Genomic DNA, 16,753 nt, shown 5'->3' on the forward strand with positions numbered 1-16,753 from the left:
ATGGGATTTTGGCTGGCTTTTATTTTATTTATACTTTTTTGCATTGCATGAATTTGCTACATGAATATGTATTGTCTTTATGCCCAGAAAAAGAAAACATATTTTCATTTTTGTAGAAGAGTATCTTCAAGGAATATATAGTAGAAGATTATTCAATGACATGGGAATATGTCTATAATAGATTGTTAACTAAAAAGCAGGTTATACTATCCCACTTTTGAAAAGTATTTTTAACTGTAATATTTCCTAGGTATTATATTTTTTTCACTTCTATATGTGAAATATCTCTTATAATTGACATGAATATTTGATGTCATGGGTTCCCCCTCCCTCCCTCCTGAAAAGCTCTTACTAATGAGATGATGCTTCTCACTATCTGAGACTTGAGAAAATGCCATGTGTGTAGAGAAAAGATTGGAGGAACAGACAACAAAACATGAACAGTGCTTGGCCCTTTAAAAAAGCCTTAGACGGAAATTCTTATTTTCTTCTCTGTAAGTATAGTTTCCAAGTTTTCTATAGTACATGCATAGATAAACATAAAAAGAAGCCAGGGACCTAGATGCCCTTATTTTCAAGGATAAGGATATTTGGTACTTGTAGCCTTTATCAAAATAAGAGACTAGCAAATTTGGGACCATGCAAGCCACCTCAGTAGTGCCAGGGTCTAGCGTGAGACAGGACAAAAGCACAGGCCCACGGAGGGGTGCCTGGCTGGAGAACAGATGGCAGAGTTCAGTCAGCAGGAGCTGGACTCTTGGATCAGTCTCAGTTCCGTGTGGACAAGGAAATCCCTGTGAGGTATGAGAGGGTCCAGATGGCAGGGATGCTGGCTAATTATGGAGAAGGGCACTTCGATATTTTCCGTGTCAGGAGCATGTTCCAAGTTCCTCAAGAGTGACCAAGGACTATGTGAAACAGAAAATGAGCCTGACTATTTGAGATTTAAAAACATATTTCCCCCTCAGCCAAAGGGGTAGCACATGGAGCAGAGATGGAAAACTGATGGCCACAGCAGAATGTTCCTAGCCTTGAAGGCCAGCAGGCTCTGGGACGCTGCTTGGGTAAGGAAGGGACTCAGGCTTGCAGTGACTGTGGCTGCGGGGGGCAGAGAAAAGTGACAGGCACTCAGTTTCTCTAACGTGATTATGTCCAACCCTCAATAGTTCTGAGATGAGCAGCCTGAGGCCCAGAGAGGCTATATGTTTTGCCCTCAAGCACACAGCCAGTAAGTGGTGGAGTGGGATTCTCATCTCACTGAAGTCCTTCCCAAAAGGGGAACACCACTGAAGAAAGTTATATTAATACAGATTTATCATAATGATAGGCGGAAAAAGCAAGTCTCTAAAAAAAGATCTTCAATCTGATCCCAACACTTAAAAACAATATGTATAGTATAGAAAAAAATTGCAAAGATATACAACTTAATGGTGGTTATCTCTCAATGGCAGGAACTTTTAAATTTATTTTCAGTGTTTTAATTTTCTCTGCACAGTAAGCAAGTAAACCTTTTTAAAACAGGAAAAAAATGTTTTATTTTTCAGAAGCAGTTCTGAGGACTAGTCGATCAAAGTAATGAGAATGAATTACAGTGAGCCCTAATGACAGAGAAATCTAGCTTCTTAGTAGTTATGTGAATTTCAGCAAACCTACTTGGCTTTCCTGAGTCTGTTTCCTAAACACTATAAAAGGTGGATTATCATCCTGTCCTGGGGAGCTGTTGCTAGGATTAACTGAGAAGCAGTACACAAAAGTCCCATGCACAGCACTTGGCATAAGGATGGTGCTTAATAAATATTAGACTTGACTCTTGGTAGTCACAGCTCTTCCTTGCTGCACCAGGAAGGCTGAGCACCTCCAGCTGGTTCAGATAGCAGAAAGGAACCTGGGCAGGGGCCCATTACTGGGCCTAGAGCTTCCTGTACATCTGACACATTCCCCTCCTCTGTTTTTACCATGTGAAGACTAACAGGATCTCCTCCCTTAACCCATTTTCACCTATTTGCCTCTCCCTCTCCCCTTGTCTCAATAATCTCAGCTGCCTAGATGGTATTTTTTTTAAGTACATGTGACATTATTTTTAACATAACATACATTTGCAAAGCATCTGCTCTGTTCTAAAGATGGACCCAAGGTCCTCCTCTCCATTCCTATCATCCAGAAATACTTGTGAGTTCTAATTGAGAAGTTAGATCCTTCAACAACTACCATTTGTTGCCAAACTGCGATAATAGAGGTACACACACTAAGTTGTGGAAACTCCGGGGCGGGGAAGAGATATGTTCTTACCAGTGTATGCACATGTGTATGGAAGAGGACAGGAAGAATGGAAGTATTTAAAGAGTAATCATTTCCTCATCCTATATTATACATCAGCTTCAAATACTGTCATTACTAAAATATGCCCATTCTGTTAAGCTGGTTTCAGAGCCAGTTAAATCAATGACCTAGTAGGGCTGTTTCCTCTCATCTTCAGATTTATTAAAGTCTGTCCACAGCCACAAAGTTTGTGGGGAAGGCTCAAGTCATCTGATGATATGACAAGTAATATGCTGTTGCTGAGGCAGGGGGGTGGGGCACAGGTCCAAGGAGTTACAAACTGGCTCGCAGTGTTCTGCTCAGACATTTTAGAGCTTTTTGGAATACACAGCCATTCTCATTAACAGGCAGTTTTAAGGCTCAAGGGGTGCCAAAACCTGGCATTATTTGATATTTTTATTACTTACTGGTCAAACGTTAACATCAATGGAAGTAAAAAGAAATTCATTCTTAGTTTGGTCTAACAAACTCTTTTTACATTTCCTTATTCCCTTTCAGCCCTTGTTGAAATCCATAAATCTATGGTCACAATAATACTTGCAGATTAGATACAAGTGAATATTCTACATCTTTCTCACACACAGATGCATACAGAGAATGATGTTAAGCGCAGCAATATTCAAAACCCAGGCCCTGTGACAACAGCCCCTTCAGGCCTGTAGACTGACAGTCCCGTAGAAGATGTTGGCAGGGCAATGAGACACACCCTGTTCTGCCTGTGTTATTTATGCCTCTGGCAGTGAAGCCCCTGACAAAGAAGCATGTCACTGGAACACATGCTCTTTGTTCACAGAGGTGCATGCCAGCACCGGCTGCGTAAGAAGGGACAGTGCCGTGTCTGTAGTCTCTCCTCCTTTGGCTCTTTTGCCTTCTATTTGCAGCACATTGTGGCTATGTTTATTAATTACTTTGTAGCTAAATACTATAAAACACACATCTATCCTGTGAGCTATGTACCCTGAGGAAAGAGTCCTTCATACCCTCCAGTTGGCCATAAAGAGAGGACAGAGTCTCAAGATTTGCCCTGATGCTAAGGATTAATACCATCTCCTCCGGGAGCCACCAGGACTCCTTCAGCACCATCCCCTTTTCCTGCAAGGGGACACTTGCATGCTGTTTGGTATTAAAAGTCCTCTACAACTGTTCCCAACCTACAGCACCAACGCAGCCCCCCACCATGCTATGACTCCACTCAAGATAGACTGATGATGTAGCAGAAGATGGTGGCCTGCAGAGTCAGACCTATCTGGGTCTAAATCCTAGCTCCGCTTCTTGTTGGACGTGCAGCTTAAGATTCCTGAGCTCCTCATCTGTAAAATGATTAAATTATCACCTACTTCAGAAAGTTGTCTGAGAATCAGAGAAATAATATCAAGCCCCTTAAAGCAGATGCTCAATAATCGCTTGTTGGCTCATGAAACCGATTTGGTAGTTCTTATTTTTTGTTTGTTTGTTTTTTTGTAAAAGCCCTCATTGCATAGCCCGGTGGTTCTCATAACCTTAGTTACAGACCTCTTGTAACCTCCTGAGAACATCTGTCTCCATTTTCCCTTGTCATGAAGACATCTGCTGAGACAGTTAACAGGAGTCAGGGAACCACATACTAGAAAGTTTTTCTTTTCCCATATTCCTTCTAAAACTTTCATCTTCAAATGTTAACTCACTCAGTATTTTAAAAGCTGATCTATAATCGGTTTACAATTAAGTTTGGGTTGTTTGCCACTAAAACTTAGGTAAAATACGAATTGGGGCACTTTCCTAACTTCATAAAACTTTATATTAATGCATAGAATTTCAAGTTTTTCTTTCTTTAACAAATTGTTCTTAGTTTTTGGTGCTTCTAGTCAGTACAATCTCACATTGTATTTGATATATTATGTATTTACTTATTTTACGCTGAATATAAAGTCATTCCCAGGTGGTCTGCAAAGCACAACACCCACCCCGATCTGGTGCTCTAACCCCTGGGACCCTTTCAGCCAGACCATGACAAAGGCTGCCTGCCAGGTTTCAGCGAAACTTAGACCACCAAGAATTTACACACCTCACAGGGGTGCCCTAACGAATAAATGAGATTTAAAAAAAAAAAAAAAAAAAGGCAGGGAAACCCTGAGGCCCTATTAGAAATGCTAATGGTTTCCTTCTCTAGCTCCTATTAAAATGTTAGAAAACCGAGGGAGACTCTCCTGAAGAGGGTGGAGATGCTAGCCTGCTCTGCGGCTTAGCAAGCGACCCCTGCTGCCATGCCAGGGCCGGCCGGCCACGATTCTGTCCCGACGGGGGGCGCGCGGATCCTCGGCGGCACTACGGACGCCACTCCGCCAACGAGGCATTGGTGTTCGGCCTGTTGGCCCCAGACTGTGTGGCAGGCAAAAGGTGAACCTCAAAGCCTCTCTGTCCCCGGCTTCTTCACATTTCGCGCCTCCGCGGGCGTCGTGCTGCCCCCGTGAGCCTCCCCGGATGGACTGGGCTTTAGGGACCCCTGAAGCCGGACTGCCAAGCTTCCCACCAGCCCTGCCCGCGAACCTCCGGGCCCGGGCCGTAGACCCAGCTCCGGGCACGACGAGGTGGGGCCGGGAGGAGAAGTCTCAGCCCGGCGGGGGTCGGGGAAGCCCCCCCACCCCCGAGAAAGGTCTTACATCAGCCGCCCCACGTGCAATCGGAAGGAGGGAGGGAGGAAGTCGCTCCTCTACCCCGGCTGCGCCTTTGCCCAGCCTCCGCCCCGCCTGTCGCGCGTCTCCCCGCCCCGTCCTTGGTGCAACCGCGGCCGCCCAGCCGAGCAGCGCCGCGCGGGGCCGAGTGGAGCCGAGCAGCTGCCGCGCCGCGTCGCCGGTTTAAGCGCAGTGCAGGCCGCGGCCGGGGGCGGCGGTAGTGAGCCCAGCGCTGCGCTCCAGCCTCCTTTTCCCTCCATGGTTTCTCTCCGCTCCCGTGAGTAACTTGGCTCCGGGGGCTCCGCTCGCCTGCCCGTACGCCGCCAGCCACCCAGGACCGCGCCGCCGGCCTCCGCCGCGAGCAAACCCTTCCGACGGCCTTCGCTGCGCAGGCCGGGACGCCTCTCCCCCCTCCGCCCCCGCCGCGGAAAGTTAAGTTTGAAGAGGGGGGAAGAGGGGAACATGGACATGAAGAGGAGAATCCACCTGGAACTGAGGAACCGGACCCCGGCAGCTGTAAGCAGAGCCCCCTCCGGGCGCCCCCTCCCCTGATGACTTGCATGTAATGGTGGCCACCTGCGGGGCCCGGCCTGAGGGTTCGCCGGCCCCGGCGCGGGGAAGAGCGCAGCTCGTGGGCTTGGACGGGGAAGGCGGGCGGGCGCGGAGGGGGGAGCAAGCGCGCGAGGATTAACTCTTTGCCGCCCGCGGGCCCCTGGGGCGGCCGGAGGAAGGCAGCGGTGTGGGGGAAAGCAAACTTTGAGCGCTTCGCCCGCCGGGGTCTTTCCCCGGAGGGAGCGCGTGTGCAAGTGGCCGGCGGCGAGGGAAGGAGGCGGGGGTTGTGTAACGCTGGGAGCCATGTTTGCAGCCTCCCGGGATGCGCGGCCGGACGGAGGCCGGGCCTGTCGAGGAGCTGCGCGGCCATCCCCGCCTGGGCCAGGCCGGGCTCCGCGCGCCCCGGGCCGGCCGGGGAAGGGGCGCGGATGAGGCGGGGCGGGGGGTGGCTTCTGTGACCGGAGCTCGCGATGGGGGCCGGCCCGGCCGAGGGCAGCGGCTGTGGGGCGAGGAGGGGGCTTTTTTCCTTTGAAGGGAGCGAGAAGCCCCCTCGGGCGCTTGGGCGGGCGCGGCCTGGCGCGCAGAGCGGGGGAGGGGCGGGCCAGGGCGGCGGAGGTGGCGCAACCGCCGCCCCTCCCGAGGCCAAGTTTGAAAAAAGGACGCGGTTCCCGCCATTTTTCAAGCCTAAAAATAAAACTTTCTCTCTTGTTTCCTCGCTCCCTCTTTGCCCTCGGCCTTGCCCATTCCGACCTCCCAGAGGCAGCCCGGGTCGACCGGGGCCAACCGTTGTGGCGACGGCTTCGCCCTTCCCCCTGCGCCGCGGCGGCGGAGCCCGGGGCTCCTGCCCCGGGAGAATGGCCCCTCCGTGTGGGCGGGCGGCGGCTCCTCACGCCAGCCGGGGCGCGCCACAGGCCGCCGCAGCGCCATGTTGGCGGGTGCCCGTCTCCCTCCGCCTGGTGAGTCGGCCCACGAGCTTGGCCTTGCCCGCCCTCCCTCGGCACTGGCTGTCGGCCGCCTCTTCCCGCGCCGAGCCCTCGGTCTGTTTCCCCCCGCCCCGCCGGGGCTTGGCTCCCACTGGCGGGAGCCGCGCGCCGTGGCCGCCGCCGACTCATCCCGTCGCGGGCGCGCTGCCGACCCCCTCCCCCTTCTTAAAAGGGCAACGGCAGGCGGCCACCCCCGCCCCGCGCCGAGCGTGCGGGGTTTCGGGCGGGCCTCAGCTCGGCGCGCGGGATTTTGGGCGGGCCTCGGCTCGGCTCGTGGGCCGGGCGGCCTCTGGCCTCCCACGTGCTTGAGAGCGGCCTGGTGCGGCCGGCCGCGCGCCTTCCGGGCTGCAGGGGCCTGAGGGCGGCCCTCTGGCGGCGCGGCTGCGTGGGCGTGGGTCCGGTCTGTGGGAATCGCCCCTTTCGTCTCCCGGTTTTAGCGCGGCTGCCCGCCGCCGCGAGCCCCCCGACTCCGCGAACCGGCGCGGGGCCAGGTAGCGCCGCGGCCGGGTGCCCCAGCGGTCCAGTGGTTTCCCGCCGAAGGTGGCCCGGCGGGGCCTCCCGCCCCGGGCTAAGCGAGCGGCCGGGTTTCGTGCCCTCAGGTGGCTGTGGTTAACGAGTCGCGAACTTGTGGGAATTCGTCGACCAGGGTTCACCTGGTGTGCTCGACGTTTATATCCTTGCTTTCTAGTCTTTGAGGTCACCACCAACGCGGGGTGGGCCGGGCTCCACCGCCCGGCGCTGTCCCTCCCGGAGGGCCCGCGAGGTGGGCCGCTCCGGGGGTTCCGAGATGTAGGGTCGCGGGCGCGCGTTTTTCCGACCTTCCGTCAGACATTTTGTGCCCGCCACGTGCTAGCCCATAGCCGGGGCGTCCAGCTCGCGCCACAAAACTTGAGGAGAGGCGTTCTTGCCTTGGGAAGGTGTTCGTTCCAGACTTTTCCATTGCGGCATAATTGCAAATCCGTAGGATATGGACTAGCTAAAATTAGCCAAAGTGTCTGCGAGAGAAGTACACACGTGGGTCTTCAGAAATGCTTTAAAATCTTGAATTTGAGTTCTTTAGAATATGCTCAAACTAAAGGTCTGTTATAATTCTAGAGTAGTGTTCCCTCTGGGAAATAACAGTTGGCCTGCTGTTCCCCTTAGATAATGATTTCATATATGAAGTAATATTGCTTTAAAAACACATGATCTACAGGTGTTCATTTTTCTTTTTTTTCTTTTTTCTTTTTTTTTTTTTTTTTGAGACTGAGTCTCTCTTGTGCCCAGACTGGGGTGCAGTGGCGCTGTCTCGGCTCACGTCAGCCTCCGCTTCCTGGGTTCAAGCGATTCTCCTGCCTCAAACTCCCGTGTAGCTGGGATTACAGGCATGCGCCACCACGCTGGGCTAATTTTGTATTTTTAGTAGAGACGGGGTTTCTCGCTGTTGTTCAGGCTGTTCTGCAACTCTTCACCTCAGGTGGTCCACCTGCCTCGGCCTCCCAAAGTGCTGGAATTACAGGAGTGAGCCACCGCGCCCGGCTGCGTGCTCATTTTTCAAGTAATCAACTTAACCTTCTTGCCAGTCAGGCCAGAGCCATTTAATTCAGTTAAATTAAAACATTTTCTCGGTAATACTATCCACATTTCAAGTGCTCAAACGTGACAAGTGGCTCGTGGGTGCTGCATTGGCAGCACTGGCCTGCAGAATCCACTGGTTTATTAAGTAAACATTTGAAGCCTGAGAAACCATTGAGGTGATGTGGTGCTTTTTGCACTTGGGAGAGTTTGTGAGGCCTTGAGAGAGTGTTGCGGGAGCCAGCTGAGATTGTGGGGGTAGAGGAAGGTTCCCTTAGGGAGATTGAGACCAGTGGGAGTTAGGAACCCAGGTGGACGAATAAAACTTTGACCTAAAACTGAAGGGTTTTCAGGAAAAAATGCTGTAGATTTTGAAGGAAATTCTAAAAGAGAGTTTAAAGTGTTTCTCGCACAGAGGCATCATCTTTAAGGCAGATGAAAAGTTCGGAGATCACTCCCTTAAAATCACATTCAGCTAGTCACATGATACCTTATGTGCGATGTGCTGGAACATACCATAAACACCACAGAAATTGGTGGCATGGTCAGCTGTTACACAGTAGGCTTGGCGTCTGGGATCCTGCAGACTTGGCATGTGGGGTAACATGAAGAATCCATTACCCCGTTGAAGGTATACTATTGTATGCATAGGATGCTCTGAAATATACAGCAGTGTCCCATGGTTGACCTTAATGATTTTAAAGTCAAGTGAGATGTAAGAGTGTTTGAAGAGGGCGAATAGGGGTTTAATTGTAAATGTGTTCTTATGTTTAAGACCAGGTGGGCTTTTATTGTGTATGTGGCTTTTTTCTTATTACTGGGGTTTGAAGAAGACCCTAGTAACACTTTTGTTCAATTGGGCTCTTGTGTGTTCTGACTGAGGAAGACAAGAAGGTAAACACAAAAGTGTTACTAGGGTCTTCTTCAGTTCACCTATTACTTAACTATATCCCTATTCCTTATAAACACAAGTTTGCCAATTTCCCTAAGGGATGAGGGCGAGGGATTGTAAAGAAATACTGCATTTTTTTTTTTCTAAGTCCAAAACAGCTCTTATAGCAGCAGGGTGTATTCTCATAGTGGAACAAAATGGCCTAAGATGGCATTTTAAAGTAATCTTCATGAAGAATGGTGGTTACCGTTTAAAAACATAGATAAGGATAGGAGCTATTTTGCATGACAAGGAAATATTTTATATAAAATATTGGCAGTTCACTGAGAGTAAATTGAACAGTGCTGGAATATACCATATATACACCATGGAAACTGGAGGTCTGGTCAGTAAGATGAGAAGACAGTGACATGCAGTAATTAGATATAAACCACATTTAGTTGTATTCCAAAATTGGAAAAGAATACCTGTTCTTTATGTGAGATTCTTATCCTTCCAGTAAACTGAACATGTCGCTCTGTTAGAAGCACATCATTAACCATGCATCTGGGGACAATCAGCCTTCCTATCAGCTCTGAGTTTTTCGTTCAAAGTTAGAAAGCCAAGCATTTCCTTACTGTGGCTTGCAATCTATGCCCCTGCGAAATGCTGGTGTGCTATTTGCTGGATTGTGACATTTCATCTACCAAAATAAAAGCAGTCTTTACCTAGTCCCAGTTTACTGGGAAAAAATGTAGATTGTCTTTAACTTCCATCTTCTTTTGATCCGCACCCCCTCCCCAGCTTTTGACCTCTTTTGTTGTGTCTACTGTGATGTAATTTTGAGCTCAATCGGATATTCTAATTGGTTGCATAGCAACTAATCGGGGTTTTTTTCCTTGTATAAGCAATACATATTCATTGAAGAAAATTAGATATAGATAGGCCAAAAAAATTGTAGGTATAGATAAGCAAAAAGAGGATAGACATACATGCCTAACCAACCATCTAGACACTTTAGTGTAGAGTCTACCAGAATGTTTAAATTTTTTCTAAACTTGGTTCATGCAGATAATCTGAATGCTAGCTAGCTTGTTTTGTTTAGAAAAAAATACAGTGAACATCTTTGTGTGTGTCTTTATTTTATAGACTCATTATTAATGTCTGCATAGATTATAATTTAAACATCTCAGGTTCACAGGGATTTTGGCTGTTTTAAATACTGCTGAAATGAACATCTTATAATGTTATTTTTTTCCCCCCTGCCAAATTGCTTTTCAGAATGGTTCCCTTATTTTAATACCCACCAGTAGGGTACTGGTGGGTCTTAAACACATTGGAGAACCACTAATATAAATCCGTTCTCGGCTGGGTACAGTGGCTCATGCCTATAATCCTAGCACTTTGGGAGGCGGAGGAGGGTGGATCACCTGAGGTCAGTAATTCAAGACCAGCCTGGGCAACATGGCAAAACCCCGTCTCCACTAAAAATACAACAATTAGCTGGGGGTAGTGGCAGGCGCCTATAATCCCAGTTATTCTGGAGGCTGAGGCAGGAGAATTGCTTGAACCTGGGGGGGCAGAGGTTACAGTGAGCCAAGATAGCACCACTTCACTCCAGCATAGGCGAAAGAGTGAGACTCCGTCTCAAAAATAAAAATAAAATAATAAAAAGTTCTATTATTTTGAAAACATTTTAAATTAATGGGTAGAAGATTTGAACACTGACTAACTCAGAAGGATGGAAATTGCAAGGATGGCAGGAATTACTCTCTGTATTGTGGGATTATTTCACTTACCATAATAACCAGTATTGTTCTAATTAAAAGAATTGACAACTCACAAATATCTTTAATTCCTCCATACCCTTTCCTCCTTTTATGGCAGAGACAACTGGTATAGTTGGAGAGCATCACCCCACCAGTTAGGTAAAATTGATCTTTTTTCATAGTAGCTAGGGGAGTGGCAAATGAGCACATTGAAGAGAATGAAAGGGAAAAACATTTTTCCATCTCCTGTGGCCCCCACCTCCAATCGCTGGGGATATTCCCATGACCTAGACTCATCATAACTTAAAGAAGGACCTCATAGACATTTTGCCATTTAGAACTTAAAATGTGTGTGGTTTTTTTTTTTTAAGAGAGAGATAGTGTTATAAATCATTGTTATATCTTCCAATCAGATCTGAAAAGGTATTTGGCCACACTATAGTTCAAATTTTTCAATGAAAAAGTAGTAGGAAACTACTGTTTTGCTGCTAAATGTAGAAAACAAATATAAGAATTAAATAGGAGATAGTACGGATTTTTCATTTTTAAATGTTTACCTTAAATTTGTGTTTGAGAAAAGGCAAGTTTAATTGGAGGATGAGGGAGGAAGAGGAGTGAATTTGGCCCCAAAAGTTAAACTGTCCATCTTCAAGCAGAAGGCCAGTTAACTCTTGGACCAAATAGATCATTATGCACAAATGAACAAGGGCCTGCCTAACGTTTCTTCATTAGATAACAGCTCTGGGAGGATTTGAGATATAAGAAGAAACTAGGACCTTTCTCCTTTGATTAGGACCTTTGGTTTATTCTGAATCTAGATTGGGAAGCTGTGGGATCATCTTGACCCCAGCCCCACTCGGTCTCTCAACCACACTCTTCCCAAGCTGTTGTCTCCTTTGCAAGGCAGTTTAGATCTCTATACCCAGGGAGGAATAAAAAGAGATGATGAGGCTTAGTTAGCTCTGTGGAGATCCACTGAGAACCCCAGAGTTGATACAAAGATTGTTTTAAGCTGAAGATATTTGAGATTCAACCGATGCAGAGAGAAGCCTACTTGGAGTTTATCTGGCTAAAAGCAAATTCTCCCTTTGGAGTGTGCCTGTTCCCAGGAGAGAGGCCAAGAGTAAATCTCTGGTGGGGGTGGGGGGAGTAGTCTTACGGCCCTAAGAAAACAAAGACCACTCATATCTATGTAGACAGACATTGTAAACTTGATCTCTCATCTGTTCTGAAAATCCCATTTGTGTTCCCTAAAGAAATCTGTTCTTCCCAAAAAGTTTTTCTCCTCCTATCTTTTCCTCTTCTAAGTTAGGTATATAAGCCCTAAATTCTAACTACTCAGTTATCACTGAGCGTGAGTGCACCTGTGTATGTGTGTTGCACGTGTAAATACACTTTTTCTGCACCTCAAATGCCACTTTTCTGCCATTGAAACAATATCCGAGCTCAGAATACCTTTTCATTAAGGTCCTGTTGAGAACTTTCAACGACCTTGAAGTTGGCTGATGGAACATTTAGACCTGCTATCCTTGGGTACAGCCCTGAGTGGGGCCCTCCAGTGGTCTCTGCTTTATGCAGTAATTCCCATTATCCTCTGTGCTTATTCCCCAGTGACTCGTCTTCTCAATATGCTTCTTGCATTCTGTTCTTGGGGTAGCATGTTTCTTTACATTCTCAGCCTTGCTGGAAAAGTCAAGGGACGTGCCTTTTCTGCCTAGCCCAACAACTCTCTGCCCTATTTATCCCAGTATATCCTCTTGCCTCTTACTGGTAGAGGCAATAAAGGTCTCAGGTATTCATTTCCTGAACTTCTCACTCACTTAATAAACTCACTTACATCTCTGTCTATCCTAGCCACTCTCTTGAAGGAGCTGTCCCTCCTCCAACAAGGGTAGAATGATACCTCATTTTTAATATACATTTTTACTACTTACAGTTGAAACTTTTTTTTTTTTTTTTTTTTTTGAGACAGAGTCTTGCTCTGTTGCCCAGACTGGAGTGCAGTGGCGCAGTCTCGGCTCACTGCAACCCTCCGACTCATGGGTTCAAGCATTCTCCTGCCTCAGCCTCCCGAGTAGCTGGGACTATAGGTGCACACCACCATGCCTGGCACATTTCTTTGTATTTTTAGTGGAGATGGGATTTCGCCACGTTGGCCAGGCTGGTCTCAAACTCCTGACCTCAGGTGATCTGCCTGCCTCGGCCTCCCAAAGTGCTGGGATTATAGGCGTGAGCCACCATGCCCAGCCAAACTTTTTTTTTTCCCCTTTTAGCTGGGTCTCTGTCGCTGGGATTGTAGGCACTAGCCACTGCACCTGGCCTTGAACAGTTTTTTTAGTGTTGGCTATTTCTGTCTTTAAGAGCTTGTCTGTCCTTTGTTAGTGTTTCTGCTGGGGTATTTATTTTTTCAGTTAGGGTAAAAACGATAGAAGATATCCTCAAGAACAAGATAATGCAAATAGCCAGAATTTCCATAATCAAGAGGTTACAAAAAGTAACAGTCAAATCGGAAAATAATTTTGCAGCGGTTACAATGAACTACTCATTTAAAAGAGAAGTTGATGTTTTAAATAAAGAACTCTTAACTAATAACAGACTCAGATGTTTGTATTCTTTCACTTAGCAATGGATTCTGAAGACACAATCCTAAACACAGAAGACATTTTAAGTAAAGATATGGCATTATTTATAGTAGGGAAAATTGAGCACAAATGTTCAACAGGGAGGATTGTAAAATGATTTATAGTATATCCACACACTGTAATTTCTTTGGCTATTAAAAAATACTCTATGATCAGAAAGTTGGTCCCCTTTATGTCCAGGTTTTCATCTTAGTCCCCCGCAATTGTGTCACAAACCTCTGTACAATATTGCTGACAAACCTGTAACCATTTTTTTCCTCATTCAGCAGTTACGTAGGCTCTTATATAGTGATATAGTGTAACCGGAATATACATGACCCTGTGATCATGGAGCTTAGTCTAGCAGTGACTTTTTTTTTTTTTTTTTTTTGAGATGGAGTCTCCTTTGTCACCCAGGCTGGAGTGCAGTGGCACAATCTCAGCTCACTGCAACTTCCGCCTCCCAGGTTCAAGCAATTCTGCCTCAGCCTCCCGAGTTGCTGGGACTACAGGCACATGCCACCATGCCTGGTTAATTTTTGTATTTTTAATAGAGATGGAGTTTCACCATGTTTGCCAGGCTGGTCTTGAACTCCTGACCTTAGGTGATCCACCCACCTTGACCTCCCAGAGTGCTGGGATTACAGGCATGAGCCACCAAGCCCAGGCAGCAAACACATTTTTTAACCTGCATTTGAGTCCTCTGGTACTTTTTGATGACGCCTTGCAGTGGTTAAAGTGGAATTTTGCAAGTTGAAAGAAATGTCTTTAAGAGATGATTTCACTCTGTGAGCTGAGAGGCAGTATGGCTAACTCTAATTCTTCTTCACTTCATTTTTGGCATATTGGTGTGTTTTGTATAACATTTTTGGATTATTTTGGATAGAATTTTAGAAAATCTCCCAAGGTAAATGGGAACATTTTAATTATATTGCAGTATACTGTTTACATGGGTGGGTGATGGCAGTTGACCTTTCTAAAATTTTAATGGTTCGTTGGTTTTATGTTAAGTTTCTTTTTAATACAGAATAAATATATGCTTGTAAAAAATTTAGTACAGATATACGTAAACAGCAAAGGTCTCCGACGTTTTCCATTCCCTTTACCCAGAGGTTACTTTCTGGCCATTTATAATGTTCCAAGCCCTAGTCTCTACAACTTCATGAGGTAGGTTCTATTATCTCCACTTTATGGGAAACTGAGGCACAGAGAAGTTAAGTGACTCAAGGTCACACAAGTTCTGAGTGGCAGAGGAGAACCAGGATTCGATCCCAGGCATCTGTCTCCAGAGCCCAGCTTTTGTCAGAATTGACCTATTGAGTTTTCAGATGTGCTCATTTCTTATCAGAAAAGGGAAGAATGACAGAGATATCTAAATAAAAGTGGAAGGAAGGGAAGAAGTAAGTGGATGTAAAGAGTAAAAAGGATGCCTGGCTTCTGAAGAGGAAGTAGGGTAGTGAGAAGTGGTTAGGCACTTACTATGTTGTGGGTATTGCTGACTTGAAATCTGTTTCATTCTCTGTAAATGGGGGAAGGAGAGTGGTGGTAAAAATAATAAATGATTAAGTACTCTATAATTGATAGCAATTACTAGAGTAGCATCATTGGATGTTGTATGAGAGGATGAGGACACTGTTAATAGCTCCTATTCTCTTTTCAGACTATCAGCATCTCCCTACCATACACATGCTTAATTAATGCTATTAAATATGGTAGGTTCACTAAAAGAATGCCTTTGTTGATGCAGTTAGAACGGTAATTTGCATCACTGTGAGTAGATCAAAGTGGGCTAAAAAGTTGCAACTTTCAGGATGATCATAGAGCAAGAATGGCAACATGGATTATTGTGGTGGATCTGCATGTAGACTATTAAGTAATCAATATTCAAAAGTTCAAATCATCAGATGTGATACTGTTTTTGAGACGGAGTCTCACTCTGTTGCCCAGGCTAGAGTGCTATGGCGAAATCTCGGCTAACTGCCACCTCCTCCTCCCAGATTTAAGCCACTCTCCCACCTTAGCCTCCCGAGTAGCTGGGATTACAGGCACTCACCATCATGCCTGGCTAATTTTTGTATTTTTGTAGGGAGGGGGTTTCACCTTGGCCAAACTGGTCTTGAACCCCTGACCTCAGGTGATCTGCCCACCTCAGTCTCCCAAAGTGCTGGGGCTATAGGCATCAGCCACTGTGCCTGGCCAGATGTGATACTCTTGGATGGACTTAAATTCTGAAAAAGGAGACTGTGTAGCCTGAAAATGAAATTTAATTTATTATCTAGCAGTTCTCTCCTAGAAACTTGCAACGCAGATTGATCTTTGTTTTGAATTAAGGACTCTTGCATCCTGATTTCTTCCCAGTGTCAAGATAATCTTGGCAAAGATTAATAAAACCAGAGTTGGAAAGTGTGTTGGTGCAGAAACCTCTAGCCAGAATCTCTTAGTGGTCTTGGTAGGAAACATAAAGCTTTCCTCTTTTCCAGTGGTCATCTTCTGGGCCTTAAGGTAGAACCAGCCTACAGGGTGTCTTCACTCTGCATTTGCATTTAGATAAAAGCTGCCCTTTGGGGAACAGGCTGGAGAAAATAAATATGGGAATACACTTATTTCACTTACATTTTAAGAACTATACTTTCTGTTTCTGGAAAAATAAAGAGTGTGTTTATACCCATGGAGTAATATTCCATCTTTGAATCTGTCAGTATATTGTTACTGAAGGCTTAATCAGTTATCCTTTTTTTTTTTTTTTTTTTTTTTTTTTTTTGAGGTGGAGTCTAGCTCTGTCGCCCAGGCTGGAGTGCAGTGGCCGGATCTCAGCTCACTGCAAGCTCCGCCTCCTGGGTTCCCGCCATTCTCCTGCCTCAGCCTCCCGAGTAGCTGGGACTACAGGCGCCCGCCACCTCGCCCGGCTAGTTTTTTGTATTTTTTTAGTAGAGACGGGGTTTCACCGTGTTAGCCAGGATGGTCTCGATCTCCTGACCTCGTGATCCGCCCTCGTGATCTCGGCCTCCCAAAGTGCAGTTTTTATCTTTTTATAACTAAGATCTAGGTCTAAGTAAGAGGCTACCTGTATATATGGGTGTTTTTGCAGGATATTTATGGTAGAAGTTTTTGCATTATTTGTTTTCCATGTGTTTTTGAGCGCTTATCCTCTTTTCTTTGTCATCCACAGGTTCGAGAACTTGTCTTGGACAATTGCAAATCAAATGATGGAAAAATTGAGGGCTTAACAGCTGAATTTGTGAACTTAGAGTTCCTCAGTTTAATAAATGTAGGCTTGATCTCAGTTTCAAATCTCCCCAAGCTGCCTAAATTGAAAAAGGTAAGTGCTTTTTCTTTAACAGTAGAAGAGAATGATCCTGGGAAGGGAAAATGTATGATTTTACCTGTAAGGAAGCACTTAGTGTAGCAGAAAGCACATGGCCTTTGGAACTGG

At 46.3% G+C, this 16,753-nt stretch overlaps 1 protein-coding gene across 3 annotated transcripts in view; it reads left to right on the forward strand.

Annotated features, from left to right (window-relative positions):
- The first annotated feature begins 5,130 nt into the window (after nt 1–5,130).
- Nucleotides 5,131–16,753, forward strand: part of LOC105477195 (acidic nuclear phosphoprotein 32 family member B) — a 32,030-nt gene continuing 20,407 nt past the window's right edge. For 2 of the 3 annotated variants that reach the window (XM_011733588.3, XM_011733589.3), the window contains exons 1-2: nt 5,978–6,478; nt 16,490–16,639. In XM_011733588.3, coding sequence (XP_011731890.1) covers nt 5,993–6,478; nt 16,490–16,639 — 636 coding nt within the window. In that variant the 5' untranslated portion in view covers nt 5,978–5,992. Of the gene's footprint in view, nt 5,487–5,977; nt 6,479–16,489; nt 16,640–16,753 lie in introns of those variants that run through there. The other variant, XM_011733590.3, reaches the window with a different exon arrangement.

This window comes from Macaca nemestrina, chromosome 14 (assembly GCF_043159975.1).
Source record: "Macaca nemestrina isolate mMacNem1 chromosome 14, mMacNem.hap1, whole genome shotgun sequence".
Lineage (NCBI taxonomy): Eukaryota > Metazoa > Chordata > Mammalia > Primates > Cercopithecidae > Macaca > Macaca nemestrina.